We start from the raw sequence: 25,239 nt of genomic DNA, 5'->3' as shown, positions 1-25,239 counted from the left end.
TCAGGGAAGTGATGATATTCTTTAAAGCTCATTTTTGTATCACAGCTGACATTTAAGATGTCTGATGTGAGTTCAGAGGGCTCAGAGGTAAAGTTGAAACAGAGACAAAGAGGCAGCTGAGATCATGTTCCTGGAAAACCTGACTTTAAAGTGAGTGTTTCCATCTGAGCTGTCTACCTGCCAACTGTAAATACTGTTTGTTAGAGATACCTTGTTTAGTTTACTGCTGGATGTTTACCTCAGACTCAGGAAACGCCACAGCGCTGCCTCAAATTGTAAATGAAGCACTGCCCTCTAGTGGCCACAAGCAGGACTTCATCTTGTATGACCACAAATTGAAATACAGAGGTAACTGCATCACTGACTTTATACCTCATGATAAAATTAATTTAATTATTTCTAGAAACGCATTACACTGAGCTCAATTTTGTGTGAATAGAAAAAAATGTGGACAGGGAGTTTACATAGACATAATCAACTTCAAACAAGTTCATATAATCTTAACTTAGATTATTTATATTAACGTTTTCCAAACATCATGTAAAGGAACAGCATTCATTTGACATGAAAGTCAGAATTTAAATGATTTCAAAACAATTTAAAAAGTATAGAGATAAATGAACATATAGGTACATATTTATACAAGTTAATAAAACATTAAAAGTGTAGGTTTAGTTTGCTCGTACAGAACACAACTCTCTTCATGTAAAAGTCAAGTCTAATGCTACTAGTCATACAATTCATTTGGCTACTACTAGTACTACTTGAACAACTCAACTAATCTTTAAATATATCACCTTTCATACTTTCAAGCATGCAGCCCAAAGTGCTTTACAGACTAACAGAGAGACAGAAAACAACAGAAATGGGTAAAATAATGAAAGACATAATCATAAAAAATACTTAAAAATGAAAAAACATCAACACAGTGAAATTGATAAAATAAGAAAAAGGGGAAAGCAAAATTAAACATCAGTTGAAGGTAAAAACATCAGATAAGCACAACAAAAATAAATAAATACAATTCTAAATAAATGTTGTTAAAACAATTATTATTATTATCATACCAGAACAATACAAATACTACTACTACTACTAATAATAATAACAGTAATAATATTTAGCAAAATTATTTTGATGTTTTACTATTTATTTCAATCAGTTGTTAATGTGAGGAGTGTAAAAAACATGAATTCACTGAGTTATTTATAGGGAAAAAAGTTTGAAACAACAGCAGCAATGTTATCACTTGAAGGTACACAGATGCCTCTGATGGATTAGAAAAAGCGTCATCTACATCTTTATATATATAAATATGTTTTATTTATATACTTTAATTATTTTTAATACACAAAAAAACAACAATAAGACGAAATCGTAATTTTCAGAAATTATTTAAAAGCAACATCCTCCATACAAAGTGTGAACAAAACCCAGCCGACTGAGTGGAGTTGCACTTCTCAGTTTGTCCACTAGATGTAGACATTGAGGAATCACATCCAGTCCTGCATCACTTTTTAAACATGTTAACACCTCTAGATGACAATCTGTGATCCAGTATTTTTTTGTTATGTTAACACTTTCCAGACATAGAAAAAAAATCTGTTATTTCTAAATCAGAGACAGACTCTGTATTTCATGTTTGGTGAAATAATTATTTTAACACTGTTTCTTTTTTTATATTTAAAAAGCACTTAGCCAATTATCTCTGATTAATTAGCCTATCTAATAATAATCCGTACACATAAAAGTGTTATTAAATTGTGGTTTAACTACATCATGTGTCTTTACACCTCTGGTGTCACATGAATCATCGGGATGAGTCACAGTGGCACCATAGGTTAGATCAGGTTACATTATTGCACCAGATTTACATATCAAGCACAGAGAGGAGGGTGGGGAGGATGACGAGGGTGAGGACTATCTATCTATCTATCTATCTATCTATCTATCTATCTATCTATCTATCTATCTATCTATCTATCTATCTATCTATCTATCTATCTATCTATCTATCTATCTATCTATCAGTGTGTCTGTCCATCCATCCGTCATGAAAGAATCCCTTCACTCCTTGTTGAGTTGGACTCGTCATGTGATAAGTGGAGTAGGTAGGAGGGCAGCTGTGCGATGAGTCTCATGATCCACTGATCCTCACAGATACCCTGGCACACAAACAGGGTGTCGCTGTTTCTCTTCCCACCTCAGAGCAGCAAACAAAAGAGGCACAAACATGAGAAGCCGGACTGTCAGAGGGAGTGAACCCGTGTTGACCTCCTCCAGCCTGCAGAGGAGACACAGAGGAACTGTGGTGCCAATCCAAATGTGGTTTAACATGTAAGATGTGTTCACTGTGAAATGCAATATGACAGAGATCAAGCTGGAAAAGTAGTAATCTGACAAATTAAAGGAATGAGTAAAGCTAACTTTATGTGGGGAAGTGGAACAGACTGCACGCTGACTGCTGACCACTGACACCCCCTCCCATGAACAGATCCATAACATCCCTGTTCTGTCTGTCACACTCCATCATCCCATCCCGAACTCTCTCTTGACTGCTGCTGGCATTATAATGTATAATATACTGTATTATATAATTATCTTCTATATTATATTTTGTTATATTACATTACTATTCTAACTACAACCCATGGTCATATTACATACAAATATTCTTTCTATTTATTGCTTAATTTGTCATTACCAACCATAATCACACCATGTCAACCTGTCACTACTGAAACATTTTTAATACTGCCTGTAATTACTGCTATTTAATTTAAATTCCATTTGTAACATTGTATATATCTAAATTGTACTCTAGCTTTATTTATCTATTTTATTTTACTTATTTTTATTTCATTTTTTTGTACTTATTTTGTACTTATTTTGTACTTATTGAAACTTCTTTCTTGATTGTACTTATGTCTGGGTTGCTGTAACAACTGAATTTCCCCCCCGGGGGATCAATAAAGTAATATCTTATCTTATCTTATCTTAATTGATAGTTAACTTACATGTAGACACAAGTAGGCCTGTAGGCTAACACTCACAAGCTACATGTTAGCCACATTTAAAGATGAAAAAGTTGTTGGTGTCTTACTGTAATTTACAGCCTCTGTAACTGCAAAAATAACAGGCCAGCTTGTATGTATGTGGCGTCACATCCGAGTCGGCCACAGTGGCTGATGGGATGAGCGGTCATACCGTGTTGCCTAGGCTAAGTTACTAAGTTACATCTTAGTGTACGTGGGAATTTGATTGCAAGAGACTGGACAAGATTCACATTTATGCTTTTACTGTTTGTACTTTAATTTGTTGACAGATCATGTCATTGCAATACAGAAAGAAAAAGACAGCATTGCATAGCACAAAGAAAAAACTAAAGTAGAAATGTGAACATAAGGGAAACTGTACATGCAGTGCTGTAGGAATTGCAGTGCAGTGCAGTCTTCCTACACCTCCTGACGTTCCTGTCTGTTGGGCCTTCGTTAGAGAAAGTCAAGATTCACCTGGGAGCAATTTACCAATTCAGGACAGATTTAGAAAAAAAGTCTGATGCAAATGTACAGAAATATGACTGACATATTCTGACAACATGTTCAACCATTTTGCATGTGAAAACTTGTTCGATTAACTAATGCCTAAATGTTTTGGAGGGTGAGACTATTCAACAGAGACCCGTTGTAATACATCTTGATCAACATGACATAAGTCATTGATAATGTAGGAAACAGCAGATAATTGTACGTAATCATTTGCATGGATGTACCATTTGCAACTTCTTTAAAGAAATGAGAAACTGCTTTTTTGATGTGCACAAGTGATGCAATGATGTGAAGATTGAACAAGTAGTTTTGAGAATTTCAACTCTGAGCTGAGAGATGTACCAAAGCGACTGTGAAAAACGGTAAGCAGGATTTAGCCACTGGAGGAGGGATTTGTTGTGTGGTCGGCTGTAATGCCACCACCTTGTGGCACTACCTGGTATTGCAGCAGTATTACAACAATTAGATTCTGTTACATACGATGATTGGGAAGTGCAATTCAAATTTACAAAGGATGAAACAGTTTTACAAAGTTGAAGACAAATTTTACAAGTGACGGAACATTTTTACCAGTCCAGAAACAAAAATACAAAAGCCAGATTCTGATGGAAAAGGAATGTACCAACGATTTTCAAAAAAAAGACACATAATATGAAAATGTGCAACAACCGTGGAATTATTATATATATTTGACATTCACAACCCTGTTTCCACTTATATCTTATGATTCAGACTGATAAGAGAACACCTTAAAATGCGTTCCTCCCAATCACAGCTATATCTGATTTGGAATTTCAAACTAAAAAACATTGGAAATTTAACATATATATTTATTTTGAAATTCCAAATCAGACATAGCTGTGATTTGGAGGAACACGTTTTGGGGTGTTTGTTCCCTTTTTTGCATTGCACTTCCCAGCCACCGTAGTTACAATAGCATGTTTGATATCAGTGTGAAAAAATATAATTTCCCCTACAGTTCATGAAGTTCATCATAATAGTGAAATGGGGCTTTGAGTAGATTTACTCTCTTTGGAAGCAAGTCTCAAGTGGCCAGTTAATGCAACTGCAGCTATTGTAATTTACATGTTTGCTTGGTTGAGGTGCTAGCTAGTCTCTGCTTACAAAAAGTTAGAGGTATATCCGGTCTTCAAAAAACATTTGTTCCCTTCTCAAGTTTTTACTGACATTGTGAAAAGGCTTTGAAATCGAACACAGACAAATATACCGACTTATCGGTTACTGGTAACTGATTATTTTGTGGAGTACAGTTTTTCTGATCAATCAAGGTCCTCTGGAGATCTTGGCATCTGTTCACTCATGTCTCTATTTTCTTCAAACTAGGCTAAGGCTCAGATTCAGCTCTCTTAAACTGTGCCATGAAGTCATCTTATCTCCGGTCACTGTGTTTCAGGTGCACACTGTACACAGGGTCCCTTATATTTCCATAACAAACGCTGATAAATCAGTGGGAAGCTGAGCTGATTAACCCACTGAATGTTAAGCCATGGTGGGATGAGCGGTGAGAGGGAGAGGAAGATTTTTTTTATCCAGTAAAAAATGTATTGCTCAGTCCTGGACCCTGTGGGATGCCCGTGGGGGGTCTGGACGTCCTCTGCATACTGAACAGTTTGAATTCATTATATCTGTTCAAAAGGAGGAGAAAAAAGGGACTGCAGACAGATGGCACTTTTGTACACCAGTTTCTCATCGCCTACCCACATAGACTGTTATATAATCTGACAAATTTCACAGAAATAAAATGCTTTGACAAAACAAGGATACAAATATGGGGCGCCGTTTGTAAAGTTGAGCACACCGAAAATAACAGCAACATTTCTCCACATTTAGCTCCAAAACGTCATAAAAATGTAGAGTGAATTTTTAAAAATCACTTTTTTTTAATCACATTTAGAGGAATATTTGGGATCTCCTTCATATTTAATTTTGTTGTGAAAAATATATATCAAGTTAATCCAAATGCTAAATATAAATATACATGTTAAATATAAATATAAATCTAGATATTAAATATAAATATAAATATGAAATATAAATATAAATGCTAAATATAAATATAAATGTTAAAGATAAATATAAATATAAATGTTGAATATAAATGTTAAATATAAATATAAATATTAAATAGACATGTAAATGCTAAATGTTGCTCCGCGATCCTAAATATTTATATTTATGTTTACCATTTAGATTTAGATTTAACATATATTTATATTTAACATTTATATTTATATTTAGCATTTGGATTAACAGTGATTTTAACTATATATATTTTTCACAACAAAATTAAATGTGAAGAAGATCACAAGTATTATTTTAAATGTGATAAAAAAGTGAGTTTTAAAAATTAATTCTACATTTTTATGACGTTTTGGAGCTAAATGTGCAGAAATGTTGCTGTAATTTTCGGTGTGCACAACTTTACAAAGCGCCCCATATAAAAAGGTCTATTTCTTGGAGGTATGAGTCTTTATGTGCAGATTCTCCTCAGCACTCCTTTAATATTAAAACAAAGCAGTGACATATTGAACACTGAGTTTGCACCTTGTTGAGGGATCAGTTTCCTCAGGGGTCCCGGATCGTCCCTGATGAGGAAAAGCCCTCATCACACACACACACACACACACACACACACACACACGCGAGCGCGCTCGAACACGCATAGGCTACATACGCTGGATGGGCGGGGCCTGGCCGCGTGCAGCATGTCCGTGCAGGTTGTGCGCATGTTTGGATGTATCGGGAGCAGGGCACCATCATTTCAGGGTTGATGTCCAGCTGGAAGACACGGAGATCATTTGCTAGTTTGCACAAATAAAAGCGTTTAGATCAGAATCAGCCACGAAGAAGGAGGCATCATGAGTAAAGTGGTGACGGGTGGGATGAAATGCGTGAAATATCTGCTCTTCGTTTTCAACTTCATCTTCTGGGTGAGTCCACTGTGAAAGCTTCATATCTATTTCTAATTCTGCATGATGAAGTTTTAGCATAGTTATCTGTATTTGATTTTAATTCTGACAGGTGTATGCTGATTTTTCTGCATTTGAAATGCGTCTTTGTATGCAGAAACCTGCCAGTGCTCCGCCTTGTGCTGTTTACATGTCCAACACACTGCAGACTGTCGGTCTGTCTATTTATATGATGAAATATGTTTTTAAATAAGCTGGATTCATCGTGCACTGGACGGCTGGAGAGAGCCAACCCTGCATGTAATTTATATTCTCAAGCTCGCTGCAAACTCTCAGCTGCTCCCCTAAATCCTCAAACCAAACCTCATTTACTTTTCTGTGAATTGAATCAGCAGGATCTCCATTAGCTGATGCAGAACAACAGCATCCATCAATCATCAATATGTTCATTTAAATCCACTCGGAAGTCATTATACCAAATCACAGCCCACAAAGAGTCCTCCATTTATGAGATGATGTGAATAATTAATGTATAAATCAAATGAGAGCCTGTAAGGCTCCCACACATTCACACTAATGTGATTAATCAGGAGTTTATAATGTACTGTGGTCATCCTGCAGAGATGCAGTGTGCTGCTACTTTTCCAACACACACACTGCTCAGATCCTCTCCCATGGTTTTACCATAGTGCTGTGACTTTCAGGCTGCATCTGGGAGTGTGTGTGTTGTGTTTGTGTGTTTTCAGATAGGGTTAATCTGTTTATGGTACATTGTGGATGAGGTTTGTGCTGGTCTGTTCTGCTGTATTAGATCCGCTCTGATAATGTTACCTGTGGCTCTGGCTGCTGTGGATTCACTTTGGATTGTCTCTGCAGTGAATGATCCTCAGACAGACACTTTGTCAGTCTTGTTGCTGCCCGTACAGATGATGGGGATAAATATTTGATGAACATTGTTAGGATTCACTTGTGGCTTGTAGTCCCTTGACACAGGTTGTGGGCAGCTGCAACCTGTTTGACCAAGGGACAGAAAATGAGACTGGATTGGACAGAGGTATCTTTTCCTGCAGATGTGTTCTGCTTCCCCTTGTGGGTCATTGCATCCAGGCTGATTTTTTCTGCTGCAACTTTAGATCAAAGAATCTGCATATCTATTGTTTGGGTTGCTCCCTTGTGTAAATACAGCATCAGTTCAGAGCTGTGGCTTGTTTTGTAATCATTCATTAAAGTAGATATAGCCAGGACACAAACAGGCTGTAACTTAAAGCTATTTCCATAACTTCATCATCTGCAAACTGCTTCTTTATAGACTATTTGGTAATAAAATATGTAAGAACTATGAAAGCGCACATTATAGCTAAAGATTGATCGTCACAGTTTATGGTTTAGTCTGAAAAAGAGCCACAAACCCTAAAATTATTCATTTACAGTCACTTGAAACAGATAAAAGCTCATCATCCTGACATCAGAGCGCCCAGAACTCTGTCATGTTTGAAACTTTTAATGAAGAAATGACTTGAATAATTAATCAGGATGCAGCTCAATTTTGCCAAATCATCAGGCCATTTACAGCTGTAAATGCTATAATAGACTGCTGAAATTGCCAAGAATGGATGCTTGTGTTTTACAGCTAAATAATACAGTGTATATGTGTTTTAATGGCTGCATCATCTCACTGTGCTCTGTAAGACGATCTCTTGTGTCACCGAAGCGACAGCGGCCTCTTTGTTCACAGTTTTAGGGAACTGAAAGCAGAGCCGTTGTGGTAGCTGCCAAAAGGGGCGTAATGACAGAACGCTGTCATTTTTGGGGTGCGGCGCCAAACCGACGGCCAATAACAGGGAGAGTTACATCACCCAGCACTGTGAGGCTGGCACCGCCTGTGGCTGAAATGCACCATGGGACGTTGGACCGCTGATGCTGCTGTTCAGATATGATATTCTTATCGAGTGTGGAAACAAAAGCTGCTGATACAAAGTGTGCGGATGTTTCTGTGACACTCGCTTTTATGAGAAGAAATTACTCAACTTTAAAGACTTTTCTTTACATCTTTCTTTCTCAGTTTAGATAGATTTTACTGTAAAAAGAAAAAAGTTGGTTTAACTTTTCTTCACCTGCAAATTTATGATAGGATAACAAATCATTTATGCATGCAAACAAGGAGAAAGTTGTTTTTTATTGAGCTTTCAAACCTTTAAAATAAGAGTTTATTGTGTAAAACTGAACTCTTGTTGTTAAAAACCTTTGACACCATAATCCTATAATACACCTGCACATATTTAGTATCAAAGCTGCCATCTGAGTTTAATCTGAATCTAAAATTGTCAATTTAAACCAAATAAAGCCATTGAGGTGTTTCCAGAAGGTCAGAAGGATTCCCTTTCTCAGGATGACACCTGATTCATCCATTATCGTCATCGATCCGTTTATTCTTGGTAAAGCTCACCCTGGGAGCCCTGATGTCCTCTCACTGTTTTACAAACTCTTCAACACATCACAGCTGATATCAAACATTACAGTCCAGAGTGCATACTTCAACAACAGGCAACCTTTTCAGAGTAGTGCATGTTCTTCTGGCTTCAGTCTTCTGATCCAGCTCTCCGTTTGAAAGTCTAAACAAGTCTGAAACCTTCAGTGGCTCAAGAGGTGGAGCATTAACATTTTTGGCAGTAACTCTGTGAGAATAAACAGACAGTGAGCATTAAGAGACACTCTGCTGTCCGGAGAGAAACGGGTTCTACACGCTGAATCTTAATCAACAGAAGAAGAGAAAGATCTCTGGGAAAACTCTCAAAAACTCTGAGAACTTATCAGTGAAGTCCTCAAACAGCATCCAAGTTTCAGAAAGATTTAAAACCACTATCCCCTCTCTCTCTCTCTCTCTCTCTCTCTCTCTCTCTCTCTCTCTCTCTCTATCTACCTCTCTATCTACCTCTCTATCTACCTCTCTATCTACCTCTCTATCTACCTCTCTCTCTCTATCTACCCCTATCCCTCTTTCCAACACGGTCTCAGCAGATAGCTGCCTAACATGAGTCTGGTTCTGCTCGAGGTTTCTGCCTGTTAAAGGAAGTTTGTTCTTGCCGCTATAATTTGCTAAATGCTGCAAAGTGCTCTGCTCATGGTGGATTAAGATGAGATCTGACTGAATCCTGGTTGTAAGAGGGGACTGGATCTAATCCTGTCTTGATGTTGGGTCTACGGTCTAGACCTGCTCTGTTTGGAAAGCGTCTTACTATTACATTTGTTGTGATTTGGCACTATGTAAATAAAGATCGATTGATTGATGAAGTGTAATTATACTGTAAATATTGATGATCTGGTTTGCCTCCTCAGCTGTCAGGCCTGCTGGTTCTGGCTGTGGGACTCTGGCTCAGGTTTGACCCGGAGACGGTGGAGCTCCTGACAGGTGATGGAGCACCGGACACCTTCTTCATCGGTACGTCCCTGTCTCTGCATCCTCTGATCCTCCAATCACAACACAGTCTGCATCCACAGACCATGCAGTGGATGGAAAATGTTGAAAATAGAATTCTAGTTAAGAACTAAAATGCTAAGTGTTAGATTAATTTCCTTTTCAGAAGTTAGAGAAAACAAGATTGGCGTCTTGATTCAACGAGCATCAGATTGGAGGTTTTGAAGGATGCGTTATTTTCCGCAGATTAGACACATTTCCATAAAACAAATCTAATTTATGTGTAATAACAGAAAGGCGAACACCATGTGGTACCAGTGCTCCTGCCTCATCATGAAATCAGTTTTATGTTGCACTCTCTGTGTTAACCGTTTAACAGACCCTCGTTAGCTTCCTGGGGGATTTCCAAACAGCAGTTTAAGTGAAGCAGCTCTCAGAGGCCGCAGGTGTTACTGAGCGGTAATGAACGCTTCACGGTTCATTTTACTCTGAGAGCACGGTAATGTTTCATTACTACTTCCTCCGCAAAACATGAAGTACAAATGGGTTTGAGACCGCTTTGATCCTCACCTGTAAGATTAGGTATAAATCTGGAAGTGATGAGTCACAGGATAAAGGAAAGTAAAAGAGGACGTCATTGAAAAGCGGCATCAGTGGGAACACTTTGGTTCATGGGTTGTAGAGAGAAATGATCATGTCCTCAAAAATCAAAATCAACTTTCACATGCCTAGATATTTACTGATGGATCAGCTGATGCACATGAAGCAGAGCCTTAATGAACATTTCTTTTTTAAAATAACTTTAAAACACTTATGCTTTGGTATTTTTGTTCCTTAATTATTTGTATTTGAGAGAGTCTTGAGGTCTGATATACATTTATAATTGTTGTATGGGGACACATTGTTCATTTTTTATTGGTTTATGTTTTATAGAGAGGTTATAGTCTATAAATCCTTTCATAATAAGTCAATGTATAAATTCAGGCTGAAAACAAACAGAACAAAAATCCTAAATACAACATTCAAACACGGCCCTGAAGCAGCACAAATCATGTTTCTGTTCAGGAATTGAAAGATGTTTCTCCATCAACAGGAAGTAACTTGACAATGACTTATTGATTTAGTTGGAATAGTGATTCTGAATTTGATGTAGAAAAGCTGCTGATGCTGAGAGAGAGGGAAGCATATTAGGTGATCCGCTGTAGCTCCCGGGCACGAGGAACCCCCCTTAAGAGCCCTAATGTATAGAAGGAAAGAAATAAATAAAAAGAAAAGAACTGGAAGGGCGGGATGTGGAATCTGAGAATGAAAGGAGGAGAGGGATAGGTTTGAATTTAGGGTTGGTCCTGCTCCTGAAACTTTGCAATATAGCGTCCCTTAAACCACAAGTTTACAGATTGATGTTATAGCTATAAAATGTGACATTATGAGAAATGCTGAAATTTTTCTGGGGATTAAAATGCATTTTTGGAAGAAAAAACAAACAAATAGTGTGTTTAAACAAGGAGAAAGAAAACTGAAGAACGTAAATCCATCAATAATGATGGAATAATAGAATAAAATAAGAGAAAAAACAAAGAAATATACTAAAGATTAAATGTAATAAACCTCTCACATTACGAACAGCATTAATATCAGGAAGAGTGCACTCTGGTGGTCAGTGTGGAGTCTGGCTATGGCAGCGTTGAGAACATTGGACGCCGTAGTCGGGTTGACAGAGGGGGGATGTAAACAGCTACTAGTGTGACATGTAGGGCTGCCAAAAACGATTATTTTGATAATTCAGTTTTTAATGAACTTTGCAGCTTGTAGCAGCATTTCTGACATTTTTTTATGTGATAATGCAAAATAAAATGGAGGCACAATGGTAACAAAGTTGTCCATTGAAGAGGAACGTATTTTTTTTTAGCACTGTAACGTAGCGTTATAAAATATTAGCGTCATCACATTTCCTATTCAAACACGACATCGCTGTTAAGTAAATAGCTCACTGTTGACGTTAATGCTAGCAGCTAACTAGCCCATTAGCTTACCGAGGCGGCTGTCCCTCTTCGTCAGAAATTGAGTCAGCCACGACGTGCTTCCTTTTCAGATCGCCGTCGTACTACCATGGACTTTACCATGGACTACCATGGTTCTTTGCATTGCACATTCTTCTCTTTTATTTTGGAAAAATGCTCCCAAACTTTCGAGCTCCTTAGCCGGAAAGCCATGATACTGTTTGGGCATAACTTTTCCGGTGACTTCACGGCTGACCCCAGTTACCACTACTGCGCATATGCGTCAAGGACAGAAAGGCAGACAAGACAGCAGAGGGTACAGCGGCAGTTTCGAGAGAAAAACAAAGCTTCAAAAAGTAAACGATGACGTCGATTATTAAATAAGTCGTCGACGATTTTGATCATCGACGACTAGTCGACTAATCTTGGCAGCCCTAATGACATGCGAGATCTCCCTATGCATATTACATTACATTTATTTTGTGCTGATTTTGCCCCCCCGTAGACAAAGTGTTACCTTTTATCCCTTTGCTGATTTGTCCTTTACCTATGAAAGTAGTTTTCTGACTAAACATCTTATCCAGGTGTCTTATAACAATTAATCGTATCACTCATGATAAACCTTCGTCATGGAACATTTCTTAAAATTGTGTGCCATTACTGACTTCGTCTGACACCTACCCTGCCCCGGTGTTTACTGACATTAAAAATAACAATATAAGAATACTCAGTCTTCAAGCTGATGGCCTCTTTTAGTTTTGTGGTTCATATAAAGGGATCAGTATTAATTTCAGTCTATTTCATAACCAGTGTAAAACTCCTCACAGTGGCTTTAAAGGCATGATGTTTTCTTCTCCTCACATCACCTGAAGTTCACAAGCATTACAGATACATATTTTCCTGTCAGAATACTTCCACACAGCCGACATGTTGAAGCCTGAAAGTTATCATGACATGCTCGTAATGTGCCAACTTATCGACCAATCCGCTGCTCCATCCCGTGGAGACTGTGTGGTGTGATGGTTATGATGCACAGGAAGAAGTTGTGAGGTTCCTCATGTTATCCAGATTTTAGATGAATGAAGACGTACTCTGCAGGGATCTGAATTTTACACACAGCAGGTGATTTCAAACGTACAGTAGAGAGGACAAACAGGCTTCAGTTTGCAGCAGGACTCCACACAATAGATCCCCTCTCTCTTTCTCTCTCTCTTTGCCTGTGTCTCTCTTTCTCTCTCTCTCTCACGCTCTGTGTAGGAGCAGATGATAAGAAAGAAGCCTATTCTTGTTGCTCCCGTTTAGACCATGACCTAAAATGGTGACTTCACTTCATCAGCTCTCTGCTCAGCTTCCATGGAACTGACTCCCCCTCCCTCCCTCCCTCCCTCCCTCCCTCCCTCCCTCCCTCCCTCCTTCCTCCCTCCATCCCTCCTCCTTCCCTCAGCACACCAGCAGCAGCAGGTTGGGTGGGGCAGGTGAATCCTTTAGTAGCAGCCATGACACTAAACCACGCTGGGGATTCTCGTAAAAGAAGCAAAGTTTGAAGACTTATTATCTTATTGAGAAGAACCAAAACTTAAAGACATTTCAGCAAATACAAGGAGCACGTTTATTTATCCAGCAATGAATAGCAGCAAGAAGACTCACTGAGACCATTACATTACAAGTGAAAATGTGTTAAAATATATTCAAGTAAACACAGAAACAAACATAACCTTCAACATTCAATTACTCATAGTGGCATGAAAATGGATGCGTGTATCCGTATTTGGCTTTAAAACTCCAATTCAAAGTGTTTCAAAATGATCCCACATTATGTCTACAGTAATACTCAAGGCCATCTTTCTCCATTAAGTCCTGTTTTAGGTACGATGTCAGTGAGGTAGAACACACTTCATGTTATCACAGCTGTCTCTTTATTCAAATGACTGGAGGTGAGATAACATTTCTGCAGTTAAGGTTATTTGACATGCAAATGCTAACATTTAACCAGTATATAGACACAAATATCTTACTGTGCTTCATTTAACCAAACTACATATTTATATTTGATCATTTAAATTACATTTTATTTCAGTTAAAGCTGATGTAAGGAACTTTTGGTTTGTGTTGACTTTGGGCAAAGGTGAACTGACAAAACATTAAGTAATAATAATGCATTTTCTTTAAAGGTGCCTTTATTAGAACTCAAGGTCACCATACAGGGCAGAGTTTAAAAAAGAACAATAGAAACATTTGTCTGATAAAACCGACAAGGGAAGATACAGTGTAATTAATAAATTAAAATTAAAATGAATAGGATGTGATAAAGTGCAGTGAAGAGGTGTAATCAGAGTGAACCTGACAGTTTAAAAAGATGTGTTTTGAGATGTGATTTGAAAATTGAAAGAGAGTTGATGTTACGGATGTCTAGTGGGAGGGAGACATTGTGGTTAAGCAGGTGGACTTCTTCGTGATTTTTTAATGTCAGTCATCAGGTCTGACACCTAAACCCTGAGCAGTTTCATGGATTAAAAATGACAGTATAGAAAGTTTCAATTGCAGTCTGTTTCACAATCAGTTAAAAACTCCTCACAGCAGCTTTAAGCAGCAAATACGGTTCTTTTTGATAAAGATATAGACTAAAGATACCATCCCAATGTACACAACCTATGTGTGAATGCCATGCTGGTGCAAGTCAGACAAATGTGATTTCTCAGCTGATGTATCATTTCAGCCGGGCATTTCTTCTGTTCTTCTAAACTGATTTTTTTCACACTTTTCACAAATTTGCCAAAAACATGTCAGAAAAAGTAGATTATTAAAGCTTTGACTAAAATAAAATCAGAAACATGACATCTGATTATTAAAAACAACAAAGTAGCTTTTACTTGTTTGTTGGTAAGATCCATTATTATTGCTTATTTTTGACTCAGTTGAAAACCAGTCCAAAATCTCTTGCCTAATCTTCAAGCCAGAATCCAAATGCAAAGTTTCACAGTTGGACTGAGTTGGATCCAGTGATCATTTGCAACTTCTTGTTCGCAAGTCAGACCAATCTTTTTTAAGATTCATTTTTTGGACTTTTTCCTGCTTTGATTGGACGGTTAGAATGAGAGTGGGAGAAGACATTAAATACTGTCATGACCAGGTTTTGATGCTGGGCCCAGTGAAACAAGGACTGTAGCCTTTGCACATGGGACGCCTGCTCTAACAAAGCAAAACCAGCAACCCCATTCCACAATTTGATTTGTTCTTACTTTGGCTCAGGGTCCATCCTTCCACCAGGCTTCACATCATGCCAGTAGCAATTCTATAATCCTGCTCAGAAACAGACACTGAAAACCTCTTAATAGGTGGTGATATTAAAGCCCTGTATAAGATAGGACAACCCGCAGCGAGTACTTCAGCTAGTTTTCACTGATGCATAAGAAAAAGAGTCAAACACTGCCTGCAAGTGATGCCCGGCCCTGCAGCAGCTCTTGTTGTTAGGCAACACCAGCCTGCAGTAGATTAGTGAACGCAACGTTATCTATTCATCTCAATATGTGAGGGATCCTGCAGAGGATCGATGACAGTCTTACAGAGGGGCCTTAGCAACAAAACAAACAGGATCCAGAGCCTCCTGAGCGGAGCGATGGAGCTGACTACATGCACGTCGAGCTGCAGAGGGACTGAACCGAATGAAACCATAACAAGGAGAAGTGGCAGCATTCCCTACGGATGAATCACTTTCCATCCTGTCACCTTTGTTGCTCTGTGTGCCGTCGTGTTAACAGCTTTTATGTGCATGTAAAAGAGACCGATGGAGAAAGTTAAGAGGCAGTAACAGATGTAGTTTCTGCTACCGGCATTATTAAGGAGGAAGTGTAGTTTGCAGCTCGGTGTCTGCTTGATCGAAGCTTAATGTGCTTTAGTAAAACTGTAAAGTTCATGATTAAGAGATGGAAAACATCACCAGATCATTTCATCTCTGTGTGGACTCTTTAAATAAACACTCAAAGCTTTTCACTCCTGCTTTATTTTCCATTTCTAACCCAGACACTGCTTTGAAGCATTGCATCCCTCCCTTCCAGGAGCTCATCTTTACCTCCGCTTTGTGCAGCAGCAGCAGCAAAACAACAGCTTGCACTCCTCCCCATGTGGATTAATTAAATTGCTGCACTGGTTGCTGTCTGTGTCACTGATTAGACCCTTAGCATCGACCTCTGGGACGGGCGCGGTGTTCGGTTACAGTGAAGCTCTGTAGTAGTGACGGCAGGGAGCTGAGGGGGGAGGTGATGACATCGAAGGGAACAGGGAGCCAGGATGGTTGGGATGTAGTCTCGTTCTGCAGTAATTAAGCGAGGCCCCTGAAAATTTGATTTCTCTTCTTTCTTTTTTTCACCGGACAGATGGCGTGTGTTTTACAGTCTTACCCTGCAGGAACATGAAGCCTGCTTCAGAGTCTGAACGATCAGTTTGTGAAAAAACAGCATATTGAGCTCAGAAGAATGACATCATGTGATACTCATGTTTACTTTTAACAAGAGCTGAAGCTGGAGGAGTATCAGCTGCATGAAAAGTGAAAGTGTTGGCAGGCTGTTTGTTATTTTAGATTCAGCAACATGAAAATTCATGAGGCCATTGAAGTAATGTAGAGAGAGAGAGAGAGAGAGAGAGAGAGAGAGAGAGAGAGAGAGAGAGATCTGAAACCTTCCAAATCACGACTACTCATGAGATGAGTCTTATATATTGTTTAATAGTACAAACACATGATGAACTGTAGAGTAGGTAGCCTCAAACTCTAAAGTGTAACCAAATTTAAGATCCAAAATAATACTGGGGCCCTTTAAAAATAATACTGGGGCCCTTTAAAACCTCTACTTACACAAATCTTGTCAACGTTTGAGACCAAGATGTAGCATTTCCCAATATTGTATTTTATTTTTTTCGCTTAAGAGAATACAGTGCAAATTAATGTGATGTACTCACAAACATGAAATTATCTGTAAACAACAAAGTTAGTATAAATACTGAACTGTTGAACGTAAAAATAAAACTTCACTATCTGTGATGACCTGCTGCACACCTGCAATACCTTCATTTGCCACCAGGGGCCAGCAGCCAATACTTTTTAGATCAATGCCTTCCCTTGCCGGTTACCGAGTTTGCAACACGAGATAACCAGGGTTGAGAATGAAGATTACAGATTACCATGGTGAATTTGTGGACAGGTGTATTCATTAATATGCTAACATCCAGTAAGTAACATGCGTTAACACGTCCCTTTCGCAGGTTCCAAAAGTTGGGGTTGATCACTGATGGGGGCGTTCACGGTATGCCTACTAAAAATATATTTCTTTGAACTATAGAAATTGCATATTATATCCAATATTGTAAATATGTCTACAAAATAGAAGATAATCTTTCATTTAAACCATGCAAATAAAAAATGTGTAATCAGAGGTGATTATGACGGATTAACGAAAGCCTCAGTAATAACAGTTAATCCACAGCAGCACAGGAAACACAGCAACATGTGCACACAGGTGGGTTCATTTTGTGTGGACCATCTGGTCTATCAGTGCTTGCACGCTGTTCTGTCCTCGATGGATATGCAGTATACATCCTGACAGACAGCTAAACATTATGAACTGAAGACGTCTGCTTGTCCACAGCTTCACTGATGTAGCCGAACACATAGGACATGATCAGTCCTATGCTTGCCTTAGACTTGCTTTGACACAATGTAAACACGAACATATTACTTTTATATGAATCAAATCTGTTAGAGCATTACTGTATGTATGAATTTATTTATGTTTTTAACCTTGAATGAAATATATTATTTTGTTTTTTAACTTGTTATCAATCCCGAATCCACGTATTTATTCATTGTTATCTTTATGTACTTTCATAAGCTTACATATAGCATGGCGATAAACGAAAGGCATCTTAAACAGTTATAGTGTCAAACTTAAGAAAACCTCAAAATAGTCATCTGCAAATAAAGATAAGGATTATGCCCACACAGCAAGTAAAAGCTTGAGCAGATTTCACTGGATAATTCAGGTTGTAGCTCAATGCATGTGACAGTGAAAACAGCCAAAAACTACACTTCAAACATTTTAAAAGTCAAGATCCGAAGGACAGTGGGTGTCACCAGTCACTGGCACCATCAGTTTGGGAGTGGGGACTGGAAACTTTTTAGGAATAGTGATTTGTCTTGATTTAGCGCCCCCCTGTGGTCAAAACAGTACCTCTTATTTCTTTGCTGATTTGTTCCTAAACTTCCCAAATTATTGTTTTCTGAAGAACAATCCTCTCCTGCTGACTGTAACAGTCCATGTCATCACTCACTGCAAGTCTTTGCAGTGAAAAATATCAACAAAGGCTGTTTCTTCAGTATTTTGTTGTTTGCTGTACCTGACATCCCCTCGGCGACAGCGGATGTGGCTTTAAAAATAACTTCCCTGAAATGATCGGTGTTGTTTGATTGTTTGTTTGCTTCAGTGGATCATATGGAGGCATCAGTGATAGAGCTGTAAAGGTGCACAGCAGCAGAGTAAGAAAAGAGAGAGGAGCAGCAGCTACACCAAACACAGTAAAAACTCAGCATAGTTACTTTTAATTATGAGGCGGATAGACCTCTGAAATGTAACCACCAAGCTGAACATCTGCCCATATTTGGTGCTTGGCTGTGTTTATTTCATACCCTGCTTTACTCTGTTTATTCCTTTATTTTAATATAGTAGGCCCACAACATGCCCGAACTGTCAATGCTGCACTTTAGACAATGTGCTTCTTTAAGTTCAAAATAAAGAAAAATCAAATGTATTTGTTGAGTTCTGTTACTTTAGGGGCCGTGTCCACGAAGACAGTGTTTTTTTATGCTTGGAGAGCCCACAACCTCAATTTCAGAGCGCTCTCCACCAGCGTTTACTGTTGCTAGGTTATGAAAGTCATCCAGCAGCACTTCCATTCCCCCAAGTAGTGACCTTTTGGTCTGTTTTAAAATGCTCATTGTGCTTCATACTTGCTTTCATTCAATGACATTTTAACAAGAAGCTGTAAAGAATATTGATCGAAATTGTGTCATAGCATTAGTAGCAGCTCAAAACTTGGAAATTGTAACTTGAAAAAAACTAGTGTGATAATTTTTCTCCTACGTACTGGCCTCCGCCATTATTGTTGACAAAGTTGATATCAGAAGCCCTGCCCCTTCTTGATTCTGATTGCCCAGTGATTAAGAAGTGACATTGATGAGCGCGGCGGTGTTCCAAAAGTGTAACTGTTTTCAGCTGAGAGTGCTGTGACAATAATCAGCTGACGGATCACATTGGGTTTGAATCAAGCGGCAAACTCCGGTCTCAAAATATGAAAGTCATGCAGATGGTTATAAACTGCAGTTCATTGAGCGTCCACTTGAGGCTGGCTACAGAAACACAGGAAACCACATACACACCAATTCAAAAAAGACGATCTTTGCAGCATTAATAAACATGTTTACAGCCTGGTTCAAAAAACGGTTTAGGTCTGAATAGCTAATTTCTCTATCAGCACACAGCGTACAGGCGGTGAATATATTTATAACTTGAATTTTCGAAGATATTGAACTTACAAGTTTTGCCCAAATAAGGACATGGTCGACTTGGTTGACAGGCCCTGTAGCTGTTGGCAAGGACACTCAAAGCCCCCCTCTTTACCTCACAGTAGCTTGAACAAAGTTAGGTTGACTTCAGCATTTCCAACGTGGCACCCACCGACGATTGGCTTCAAACCAGCGCTTCAGAAACAGATGGGCAACGTCACGGATACCACGTCCATTTATTATACAGTTCAAACCAGCATTAGTGGACGTGGCCCCTAAGGTGTTACTGTACCGAAAATGTACCGAACCAATTATTTTTATTGTACCGTTACACCCCTAATCGCTATCAATTTGTGTCTGTTTCATAAGCAGCTCTAAACCGCCTGTGTATGTTTAAGAAACTCAGTGTGTCATCATGACAGTTTCAGAGGCCTGTAATGGTTTCTGAAGCACGTCATCTCTTGTTTGCTCAAGTCACGTGTTGTAGTCTGGCCAGGTAGTGTCGTCATTTTGTTACAGGTGTCTGTTTGTGTTCAACCTTATTTGAACAAAGCTTTGAGTCACATGAGGAAACTTAGCTGATTATATAATGCTAATCCATCAAACGCAAATACCCTGAGCCACAGTATCCTCATTAGCTTTCATTTGGATGTCTGATTGTAATTATGAGACATAAAGAATGATAGGACTGGAAGATTTTTGTAACGGCAAGAAAAAACAAGAAGAAAGCAACTTTTTAAAACCTTTTACACTCAGAGTTTGGTTGAACTTTTTTGACCTAACAGCAGTAAAATGAAACATCAGAGATATTGTCTGACAGCTTGACACCCCAAACATTCAGATAACAAAATAATCTTGCAATCCCCCATCTTGCATTGTCGAAGTCATTTCTACTTGTTTAAGGTGACTCATCTTGAAGACATATTCCTGCAGAACTGTCTGCTGACCAAAACCCCAGGGAGCATTTTATAACCGCGCTCTAATCTGACATGTTGAAGATTGATAACATACAGGTTGTCTCACCTCCCTGTTACACAAGAACTACTATTTTTTCACAGGTTGAGTTGAGGAGTCTTACAGCCTAGGGACAGAAGCTGCTCTGTAGTCTGACGGCACAGCAGCAGATATTTCTGTATCACTCGTCAGATGGCAGGTGACGGTGGAAATTCTCTTTTAGTGGATGTTTGGCCCTGCGCAGACCGCTCAGCTCATTTGTTCTCATGACACACCGAGCGGAGGCAAAGACACACAGGAGGACTATTTTAATCCAAATAAGAAGAAGTGCCAATAGTTAGTCAGAGATTCTCTTTGTGCCGTCCGGGCTCCTTTCATCTCAGCCCAAAGCTTTAGAATTCACAAATATCTGCACTGAAGGAGGAAGCTGATAATCAGAGAGGATTGTGGGAAGTGATTCAGAGGCTTCAGTCCACTCGAGGAGTTTCCACCTACACTTTTCTGCTTGTAGTCGAACTCAACAAGAGACCTTTTCATAACAAGGGACATGAGAAGAAACATGAAACCAGTGGGACTACGCTGCCCCCTCTGGTGGAGCTGTGAACTACAGTCATGTGACATTACTGTAAAGAGACTTGAGCTCTCTTTTGTCGGTGTAGGCCCCTTTATGAAGAGCATTACATGATTGTTTATTTTTCCTTAAAAAGTCCACATTATGACTCTGTCCCCCTCCTCTCTCCTCAGCGGTGTACATCCTCCTTGGTGCAGGAGGGCTGATGATGATCGTTGGGTTCTTCGGATGTTTTGGAGCCGTACGAGAGTCTCAGTGTCTCCTAGCATCAGTGAGTACTTTCCTTTACTGCAGGTGACAAAAAGGTCAAATATGATAAAGCATTATGAGAAGGTGATAAATGATCTACAGCTGGGGTTAAATAACAGTGACATTGAGTGGTGAAATCATCAACTACAATACATGTTAATGGAATAGTGATGCATTATTGAGCTGATAGAAATGTCTTGGCATGTGGGAAAGGACACTAGGAGTACAAATGAAAGTCATCATACATTTCTAAGAGATGTAACCTATATGGAGAATGTGTTGCTGGTGAAATACAGCTAATGAAACCCCCTGCTCTTCCTCACCTCGAAATAATCCCACTATTTAAAGCACCAGGATGACGGGTGTTTAGCAGTCTTTACACCTTCTCAGAGCTGAGTGTAAAATTGAAGCTGTTATTTCTGCCCCTGTTGTAACTATCTCAGCTGCTGCAACCCCTTAAATAATAAATAAGAAGTTTGGTTCACACTAGGCTTTGTTTGAACTTACACAAAGCTGGTGCAACCCAATATAGCTCAGCAAGTTTCAGGTCTTTTTGACTCCTTTCAAGTTAACGGGGCAGCAACTTAAACGCCTTTTTCACTAGTTGAGTTCTGACCTCTGGAACAGGCGGTGAGAAAAGGTCTCGGGACCAGAGATAAAGGTTCCTGTACTCTGTCTGATGTAGGTTTAAACATCCATTCAGGAAACTTCCAGTCACGCATTCACTTTGAATCTTGGTTATAAGATATAATCAATAAACCTGTGCTTCCCTAGTCAGTGAAGACAACTCCACTAATGTGAAAGATAACTTCTCATGTTTAGAACCTTCTTTCTGATCCTTAGTTCTTCGCCTGCCTTCTGGTCATCTTTGGAGCAGAGATTGCAGCCGGTGTGTTTGGATTCATAAACCAGGAACAGGTACAGCACTGAAGTGACAACTTCTTTCTGTCAGATTGCAAGATTTCCATCTGATTCACCACAAAATCCTGATAAGTGACTGATTTTCTGTCGTCTTGTATACATTACAGATCGTTGAAGAGGTCCAAAAGTTTTACAGCAGCTCCATCTCTGATGTCTCTAATGCCAATGCCACCGCAATCGCTCTCATGTACCATAAAACTGTGAGTTTACTGGCGATGGAGGGTTAGAGCTTCATTAGGATAAAAAGCTTTTAACCCAGCATCAGAGTTGTCTGGTCTCTGTTTTTATGTTCATTTATTTGCTTTTACTTTCATACTTTTTACATTGTTTTTCGTTATTTTTAAAGTGCCATTTGTTTTATTATAATATATGAATTTTATTGTTTTACAGTATCTTATTTTTTCTGTGTTTTAAATAATTTTAGTTCATTGGCAACTCTTTGGTAAACTTAATTGTTTTTCTTTAAATGTGCTGTATAAATAAAGTGGATTGGATTGGATGGAAAAAAAATTGATTTTGAGATAAAGTTAAAATCATACGAGAACAAAATCATAAATTTACATGAAAAAAAGTTGCTAATTTACTAGAATACATTTGTACATTTTCAGGGATAAAACTGTACCTTTAGAGTTGTAATTTTATAAGAATAAACTTATAGTTGTATGAGAAAGAAGTCGTGATTACAGGCTATGATTAGTTTATATGTAAAATAACACATAGATGGATATCAGGGGGGCAGCCAGCAGCCTGCACTGAAATGAGGAACGCTAAACTCAATTGCTGAGGACAAACAGTGGTTGCAGAAGTGTGCACAGGCTGCCTGTTACCCTGCCATCTCTGCTCTTACTATTCAGAATCCTGGTTCTTATGACAGTGTGCTGCTGATGTGCTAAAGGATTTGGTACTCAGTCATTATGAAATCTATACTAACTTCACAAGATGCCTCATGTTCCATAGACTAAAACCATGACTTTATTCATCATAAATGTAGAAAATTTATTCTCAGAAAATTGTGACTTTATCCTCAAAATCTCCCTTTTTCCTTTTATATTTTGGCTCTAATACTCAGTTGCAATCCTAATTAAAATCATCCATGTGTTTCTCTTTTAATCCTCTGTTATTTTATTCTTTACATCTCCAGCTGAACTGCTGTGGAGGATCAGTGTCAGAAACATCTACAGTGCTCTGTGCAGAGACCGCTCTTGAGGACACTCAGGTAAACCCTCACACCTGCTATAACATGCTGTACCCACATGGGTGCAGTGTGGTGCTGTCTAGAGAGTTAAAGATGTTGCTGCATCTACATGAAACTTGTTCTTGTTAAAGATTCTCAGCAGGATCATGAAACGTCTTAGAGCTAACAGAATGAATGTGTTGTTGCTGTTTTAGAACTGCCTCACTGCGATACAAAACTTCTTCAATGACAAGCTGTACGTTATCGGATACATTGGGATTGGAATCGCAGGAGTAATGGTGAGAATTTACACAACTTTCAATTTGATTTCAACCTTTTCCTCATTGTGATGAAACCGCTACGTCACAAAGAGCCATACATGTTCTAACCGGTTCTGTAATGTGTCTCATTTCAGATAATAGGGATGGTGTTCAGCATGGTTCTTTGTTGTGCCATCAGGAACAACAGGGAGGTCATATAGTAGAGTGAGTTGATGAGTTGACCCCCGTCCTCTACCAACCGCTCCCCCAAGCCAGGCAACCCACTACACCCTCACCGATCCCTTCATAATCAACCCATCTGCAAGAGAAGGGAAGCACCAAAGTTACATTTCACTTTCATTCCTCACGGTCACAAAGTGAGCTGGTGGGGGGATTTCCTTTAACACCACAAATTATTTCATCCGTCCAAATCCAACACGATACGCTGGATTGTTTTGTTCTCCTCGACTCCACCAGCGCTGAAAATGTTCTCTCTTTTTTCTTGTTCGTAACACCCGCTCTGCTTTTTGATACAGATCTGTTACATCCCTCCATTTTAACACCTCTCTGTTTCCTGCACTCTAACTCCAACACAACACCGATCACGAAGCCTTTTTTGACACAGGAATGTTGTGATCAAGGAGTATTGCTGTAAATATGGACACCTATGTTACGCACCTGCTCTTAACGTTATTTATCACTCCCTTTTTATGTAATTTATAGGCCTTACGCCATATTGTGTGCTTACATGTTTGGAGGACTAGTCTACCTTTGCAGAGTGCGTTTCCATTATGTGCCTACTGTATATTTATTCACACAGATAAGCCTCCAGCTGATGTGCTATCTGCATTTTCCTGGTGATTTCAATATGTACATAAAGACTGCTCGCTCCCAGCCACCACTCTCGAGTATTTCTACTTTAAAGCACAACACAAAGGAAGTGTAGGCGTGATAAGGGTTAGAAAAGGTCTGATGATAAACTGCCTCTCTGTGAATCTCCAAACTCATCGAAAAGGTCACGAGTAACACGACGTCTCGAGCTCTTCTGGAGAGCATGTGTGAACTGTAACAGTGAGCTAGCCTGCGTTTTTCGTGTGAATTATTTTGGATGTAAATTTTGTTGGTGTGCCAATAAGATGTGAATTATAGAATAATATAGTTAATGTCAAACTGTTAACCTTAATAAAAACAAACGTTTGGTGCTTTTATTCTCAAGTGTGCCTATTTTTGTTGTTTCACTTCTCATAAGTGTCTGAATCATACGCATACTTCCTGTGTCAGAGGTAGAAGTAGAGTGTGAATGCAAATGTTGTGGTCGCTGAGATGCCCTACAATATAAGGGCTACGTGTACACTCATCAACTTGAAATGGCTGTCATTCCGGGCAAGGCGGGCAGCTTATTTACACAGCACATTTCAAACAGGTACTTTGGAGTGCAAACAGAAACATCAGAATGACATTTAAAAACCCTAATTACATCCGTTGTTAAAAAAATACAGTGAATTAACTGAAAATGTTACTTTAGGATTTTACTCTGAAGGTTGCAGCAAAGGAAACAATGCAGATGACCTAAATTACCAAGCATAACCCCAAACCACAGAGTTTATGTCTGATTCACAGAGTGACTAAAGTCAGAGCAGATTGAGGAAGTTGTGTCTGTGTTCA

General features: G+C 38.9%; 1 protein-coding gene across 1 annotated transcript; it reads left to right on the top strand.

Moving 5' to 3' along the window:
• The first annotated feature begins 6,262 nt into the window (after positions 1-6,262).
• tspan2a (tetraspanin 2a) lies at positions 6,263-24,789 on the top strand. Its single transcript, XM_034685734.1, has 8 exons — positions 6,263-6,499; positions 9,815-9,917; positions 21,144-21,241; positions 22,063-22,137; positions 22,248-22,340; positions 23,282-23,356; positions 23,530-23,613; positions 23,730-24,789. The coding sequence occupies exons 1-8, from the start codon at positions 6,428-6,430 to the stop codon at positions 23,793-23,795; spliced, it is 666 nt and encodes a 221-aa protein (XP_034541625.1). The 5' UTR covers positions 6,263-6,427; the 3' UTR covers positions 23,796-24,789.
• The last annotated feature ends 450 nt before the right edge of the window (positions 24,790-25,239 follow it).

The sequence above is a fragment of the Notolabrus celidotus genome, chromosome 1 (genome assembly GCF_009762535.1).
Source record: "Notolabrus celidotus isolate fNotCel1 chromosome 1, fNotCel1.pri, whole genome shotgun sequence".
In the NCBI taxonomy this organism is placed as follows: domain Eukaryota; kingdom Metazoa; phylum Chordata; class Actinopteri; order Labriformes; family Labridae; genus Notolabrus; species Notolabrus celidotus.
The sequence above is the reverse complement of the archived record's forward strand: the minus strand, read 5'-3'. Positions and strand labels throughout refer to the sequence as shown.